Source organism: Melozone crissalis, unplaced genomic scaffold (genome assembly GCF_028551555.1).
Source record: "Melozone crissalis strain CALT ecotype California unplaced genomic scaffold, PUWL_Pcris_2 ptg000571l_1, whole genome shotgun sequence".
Classification (NCBI taxonomy): Eukaryota; Metazoa; Chordata; class Aves; order Passeriformes; family Passerellidae; genus Melozone; species Melozone crissalis.
Window position 1 is genome coordinate 80,495 of NW_026536261.1, and position 6,721 is coordinate 87,215.

The window sequence follows — 6,721 nt, forward strand, 5'->3', positions numbered from 1 at the left end:
TGGGTGCAGGACAGTTCTCAGGATTTTGGCTGATTCACAAGATTTCATCCACTTCACATTATTTCAGCCAAAACTTGCACTATTCCCACTCAGTTTTGTGGCGATTTCAGTGAGGATTTTCAGTCTTTCACCCCAGAACATTGTGTTCTGTCTGGGTGCAGAATTTTTGGCCAGTTCTCAGGATTTTTGTCCAATTCACAAGATTTCATCCAATTCACATGATTTCAGCCAAAATCTTCACTATTCCTGCCCAGTTTTTTGGTGATTTCAGTCGGGATTTTCAGGATTTCACCCCAGAACATTGTGTTCTGTCTGAGTGCAGAATTTTTGGCCAATTCTCAGGATTTTTGTCCAATTCACATGATTTCAGCCAAAAATTTCACTATTCCCACCCAGTATTTTATGATTTCAGTCGGGATTTTCAGGCTTTCAGCGCGAAACGTTGAGTTCTGTCTGGATGTAGGATTTTTGGCCGATTCTCAGGATTCCGTCAAATTCGCGGGATTTTGGCCAAACATTTCACTATTCCCGCCCAGTTTTTTGGTGATTTCAGTGGAGATTTTCAGGGTTTTAGCCCGAAACGCTGCATCCCGTGCGGGTGCTGAGCCGGGTGTGTTCCAGGGAAGAGCGCCCCGGCGGTGCCGCGCGTGGAGCCGTTCGTGTGCGCGCAGTGCCGCACGGACTTCACGCCGCACTGGAAGCAGGAGAAGGGCGGGCGCATCCTGTGCGAGCAGTGCCAGACCTCCAACCAGAAGAAGGCGCTCAAGGCCGAGCACACGAATCGCCTCAAGAACGCCTTCGTCAAGGCCCTGCAGCAGGAGCAGGTGGGGATTGCTGGGAATGCCCCTTTGCCATGGCTCATCCCATCCCAAAGCATCCCAAAGCATCCCAAACAACCCTGTCCCATCCCATTGTTCCTATTGATCCCATCCCATTGTTCCCATTGATCCCATCCCATTGTTCCCATCCTATTGTTCCCATTGTTCCCATCCCATTGTTCCTATTGTTCCCATCCCATTGTTCCCATTGATCCCATCTCATTGTTCCTATTGATCCCATCCCATTGTTCCCATTGGTCCCATCCAATCAATCCCATTGATCCCATCCCATTGTTCCCATCCTATTGTTCCCATTGATCCCATCCCATTGTTCCCACTGATCCCACCCCATTGATCCCATCCCATTGATTCCACCCCATTGTTCCCATTTATTCCATCCCACTGCTCTCATTGATCCCACCCCATTGTTCCCATCAGTCTCATCCCATTCTTGCCATTGATCCCATTCCATTGATCCTATTGATTCCATCCCATTGTTCCCATTAATCTCACTCCATTTGTTCCATCCCATTGGATGTGGGATATGTGGGATCATTGTTCCCATTGATCCCACCCCATTGATCTCACCCCATTGTTCCCATTGATCCCATCCTATTGATCCTATAGATTCCATCCCATTGTTCCCATTGATCTCATCCCATTGATCCCACTGTTCCCATCCCATTGATCCCGTTCCACTCATCCCATCCCAGCCAGGTTGGCATTCCTGAGGAATTGTTCAGGATGGCATTCCCAGGGGTGTCATTCCCATGGCTGTCTGTCATTGCCATGTCTGTCTGTCTGTCTGTCTGTTCCCAGGAGATCGAGCAGCGGCTGCAGCAGCAGGCTGCCCTGTCCCATGGCTGTCTGTCACTCCCATGTCTGTCTGTCTGTCTGTCCCCAGGAGATCGAGCAGCGGCTGCAGCAGCAGGCTGCCCTGTCCCATGGCTGTCACTCCCATGTCTGTCTGTCTGTCTGTCCCACAGGAGATCGAGCAGCGGCTGCAGCAGCAGGCTGCCCTGTCCCATGGCTGTCACTCCCATGTCTGTCTGTCTGTCTGTCCCACAGGAGATCGAGCAGCGGCTGCAGCAGCAGGCTGCCCTGTCCCATGGCTGTCTGTCCCATGTCTGTCTGTCTGTCTGTCCCCAGGAGATCGAGCAGCGGCTGCAGCAGCAGGCTGCCCTGTCCCATGGCTGTCTGTCCCATGTCTGTCTGTCTGTCTGTCCCCAGGAGATTGAGCAGCGGCTGCAGCAGCAGGCTGCCCTGTCCCATGGCTGTCTGTCCCATGTCTGTCTGTCTGTCTGTCCCACAGGAGATCGAGCAGCGGCTGCAGCAGCAGGCTGCCCTGTCCCATGGCTGTCTGTCCCATGTCTGTCTGTCTGTCTGTCCCACAGGAGATCGAGCAGCGGCTGCAGCAGCAGGCTGCCCTGTCCCATGGCTGTCTGTCACTCCCATGTCTGTCTGTCTGTCTGTCCCCAGGAGATCGAGCAGCGGCTGCAGCAGCAGGCTGCCCTGTCCCATGGCTGTCTGTCACTCCCATGTCTGTCTGTCTGTCTGTCCCCAGGAGATCGAGCAGCGGCTGCAGCAGCAGGCTGCCCTGTCCCATGGCTGTCTGTCCCATGTCTGTCTGTCTGTCTGTTCCCAGGAGATCGAGCAGCGGCTGCAGCAGCAGGCTGCCCTGTCCCCCACGGCCGCGCCCGCCGTGCCCAGCGTGGGCAAACAGGACGGGATCCTGCGGCACCACACGCTCCGGCAGGTGGGACACGGGGCGTGGGATCAGGGGGTGGGATTGTGGGATGGGATCGTGGGGTCTTGGGATCATGGGGTGATGAGATGGGATAATGGGATGGGATTAGTGGGGTAATGGATGGGATCATGGAGTAATGGGATGGGATCATGGGATGGGATCGTGGGATGAGATAATGGGGTGGGATCATGGGGGTGGGACTGTGAGATAATGGGATGGGATCATGGGGTAATGGGGTCATGGAGTAATGGGATCGTGGGATCCTGGGATAATGGGATTGTGGGATCATGGAACAATGAGGTCATGGGGTAATGGGATGGGATTAATGGGGTGGGATCATGGGGTGATGGAGTCATGGGGTGGGATTAATGGGGTAGGATCGTGGGATCATGGCATGGGATCATGAGATGATGGGATCATGGGGTGGGATTGTGGGATGGGACCATGGGATCATGGGGTAATGGGATCATGGGATAATGAGATGGGATTGTGGGATAATAGGATTAATGGGGATGGGATGGGTTTACGGGGATGGGACCATGGGGATGGGACGGGATGTGTGCATTGGGATGGGGCAGGATGTGCCCATCAGGATGGGTGCAATGGCCGCCCGTTCTCCCCGTGCCCACACTCCCAACCCGGTGTCCGTGTGTCCGTGTGTCCGTGTGTCCGTGTGTGCAGGCCCCGCAGCCCCAGAGCAGCCTCCAGCGCGGCATCCCCACCTCCGCCCGCTCCATGCTCTCCAACTTCGCCCAGGCCCCGCAGCTCTCCGTGGCCGGGGGGCTCCTGGGGATGCCAGGTACGGCGGGAACGGGGCGGGAACGGGATGGGATGGGAACGATGGGATGGGATGGGATGGGATGGGATGGGATGGGATGGGAACGATGGGATGGGATGGGTGGGGTGGGATGGGATGGGATGGGATGGGATGGGAACGATGGGATGGGATGGGTGGGGTGGGATGGGATGGGGTGGGATGGGATGGGAACGATGGGATGGGATGGGTGGGGTGGGATGGGATGGGATGGGTGGGGTGGGATGGGATGGGGTGGGATGGGATGGGATGGGATGGGTGGGGTGAGATGGGATGGGATGGGATGGGAACGATGGGATGGGATGGGAACGATGGGATGGGATGGGTGGGGTGGGATGGGATGGGATGGGATGGGTGGGGTGGGATGGGATGGGGTGGGATGGGATGGGATGGGATGGGTGGGGTGAGATGGGATGGGATGGGATGGGAACGATGGGATGGGATGGGATGGGATGGGTGGGATGGGATGGGATGGGAACGATGGGATGGGATGGGTGGGGTGAGATGGGATGGGATGGGATGGGATGGGATGGGAACGATGGGATGGGGTGGGATGGGATGGGATGGGATGGGATGGGTGGGGTGGGATGGGATGGGATGGGATGGGTGGGGTGGGATGGGATGGGGTGGGATGGGATGGGATGGGATGGGATGGGATGGGTGGGATGGGATGGGATGGGAACGATGGGATGGGATGGGATGGGATGGGATGGGATGGGATGGGATGGGATGGGATGGGTGGGGTGAGATGGGATGGGATGGGATGGGATGGGAACGATGGGATGGGATGTGCTGGGATGGGATGGGTGGGGTGGGATGGGATGGGATGGGATGGGGTGGGATGGGATAGATGGGGTGGGATGGGATGGGTGGGGTGGGGTGGGATGATATGGGATGGGATGGGATCAGCAGTGTGGGACACACCCATTGGGTTTTGGGGCAGAATTTGGCAATTCCCACCCTGTGCCAGCTCCATCCTGGCCCTTCCTGCCTCGTGGGGTTTTCAGGGTGGCTGTGGGGCTGTGTGATCCATGGGATCCAGGGGGTCTATGGGATTCCTGGGATCCATGCAGTGCTGGAGGATCCATGGGATCTGTAGGATCCATGGAATCTGTAGGATCCATGGGCTCAGTGTGCTCAGTGTGGTTTCTGTGGGCTCTGTAGGATCAGTGGGCTCTGTGGGATCAGTGGGATCCCTGGGCTCATTGTGCTCAGCATGGTTTCCGTGGGCTCTGTAGGATGTGTAGGATCAGTGGGCTCTGTGGGCTCTGTGGGATCCCCGTTCTCAGCATGGTTTCCGTGGGCTCTGTAGGATCTGTAGGATCCCTGTGCTCTGTGGGATCCCCGTGCTCATTGTGTGCTCATTGTGCTTTCCGTGCCGTCCCCAGGGGTGAACATCGCGTACCTGAACGCCGGCATCGGGGGCCACAAAGCGTCGAGCCTGGCGGACCGGCAGCGGGAATACCTGCTGGACATGATCCCGCCGCGCTCCATATCGCAGTCCATCAGCGGGCAGAAATAGCCCCGGATCCCCACAGCCCCGGCCGGGCCGGGCCGGGCCGAGCCGGGCTGAACCGGGCCGGGCTGAGCCGGGCCGGGCTGAACCGGGCTGGGCTGAGCCGGGCTGAACCGGGCTGGGCTGAGCCGGGCTGAACCGGGCCAGGCTGAGCTGGGCTGGGCTGAACCGGGCTGAGCTGGGCCGGGCTGAACCGGGCTGGGCTGAGCCGGGCTGAACCGGGCTGGGCTGAGCCAGGCTGAGCTGGGCTGAACTGGGCCAGGCTGAACTGGGCTGAGCCGGGCTGAACCAGGCTGACCTGAACCAGGCTGAACCGGGCTGAGCCAGGCTGAGCCAGGCTGACCTGAACCAGGCCGGGCGCCGCCGCTCCCTCCCGGGGACAACACAACAGATCAGACCGAGAACCCCAGAGAAACAAACAGCAAAAACAAAACACAAACAGCGACCCGGACACCAGAAACATTTCAGAGGCGCCTGCCCCCGGTGCTCCCAGCCCGAGCTCCCCTCGGTTCCCCGGCCGGAGCAGCCCCGGCCCCGCGCTCGTTTTGTAACGCCGCCGCTTCCCCCTTGTGTTGTGGGTTTGTTTTTTGCCCCTTTTTTCCTTATTTTCGCCCCCCTCCCTTGGCTCCATGGATGGTTAAAGCTTTTTTCTCCCTTTTTCCAGAGACTTTGGCAAGGGCACCTTCCCCATTTCCCCGCGGGGAGATTTCGGGGGGCGGCCTGTGCTGGTTTGGGGGGGATGCTCTGATCCCATAGAGGGGGGGGACAAATCCCTGTTGGATGTGATCCCAGGGTGTCACCTCCCCTGTCCCCAGTCCCAAGGGTGTCACCTCCCCCTGTCCCCACTCTGGGGTGTCACTCCCCAGAGGACCCCAACCCCAATCCCTCGGCTCCAGCCCCGATCCCGATGTCCCCAGGGGTGACAACGCTGCCAGAGCCACCCCAGGAACCCCTCGGGGGTCCCTCAATGTCCCCTCGAGGTGACCAGACCCCCCCCCCCCCCCCGGGGGTGTCCCCTCTGTCCCCACGTTGGGGACGCGGCGGCTCCGGAGCGGACGGCGCGGCCAGGGCGGGTGAGTGACCCCACATCTGTCCCCACGTCTGTCCCCACGTCTGTCCCCGCGTCTGTCCCCAAGCCCTGCATGCTCCAGAGCCGCTCTCACCCCTCCCTGGCCCCTCTGTCACCCGGGGGTGGCACCGGGGTCACCAATGGCTCCTGTGTCACCAATGTGTCCCCCCAGGGACAGCGAGGGGGTCCCCGTGTGCCACCCTGGGGTCCCTCTGTGCCACCCTGGGGTCCCTCTGTGCCACCCTGGGGTCCCTGTGTGCCACCCCGGGGGTGACAGGGCTGGCCCCAATAGCGGGGAGGGGTCTCTGGTGTCCCCTGTCCCCGGGGTGGCCCTGGGGGTGTCGGGGAGAGCCCAAAGCGAGGAAGGAGCCGCGAGGAAAATCTCGATTTGCACTTGAGCCCTGCCGAGCTCCCCCGGCCCGAGTTCTCGTGGGTTTGGTGAATTTTGGTCACAATTCCCCTTTGTCCCTGACTCTGAGCCTCTCCCGCTCCTCTCGTGCAATTGCCCCAATTGGGGGGGTCCCAAATCCCCCAAAATCCACCCAAAATCCCCCCAAACCTGGGGGACCCCGACCCCAAAACCAGGGGGGGTCCCAACCCCTGATTTAAAGGGAGGGGACCCCCCCCCCCCAATAAATTTTAGGGGGGACCCCACCCCACCCTGAATTAGAGGAGGGGTCTCCCCCCTTCCAGCCCCCTCCCCACATTCAATGAGCACTTACCTGGGGGGGGTTGGACCCCCCAAAATCCCCCCCCG

The 6,721-nt window shown here is 59.7% G+C and overlaps 1 protein-coding gene across 1 annotated transcript in view; it reads left to right on the forward strand.

The window, feature by feature from the left end:
• The window catches only part of GATAD2B (GATA zinc finger domain containing 2B), a 29,471-nt gene extending 24,521 nt beyond the window's left edge, over positions 1–4,950 (forward strand). Inside the window, exons 8-11 of the mRNA XM_054295272.1 lie at positions 622–824; positions 2,464–2,574; positions 3,247–3,364; positions 4,768–4,950. Of these exons, the coding sequence (XP_054151247.1) occupies positions 622–824; positions 2,464–2,574; positions 3,247–3,364; positions 4,768–4,901 (566 nt within the window). The 3' untranslated portion in view covers positions 4,902–4,950. The remainder of the gene's footprint in view (positions 1–621; positions 825–2,463; positions 2,575–3,246; positions 3,365–4,767) is intronic.
• The last annotated feature ends 1,771 nt before the right edge of the window (positions 4,951–6,721 follow it).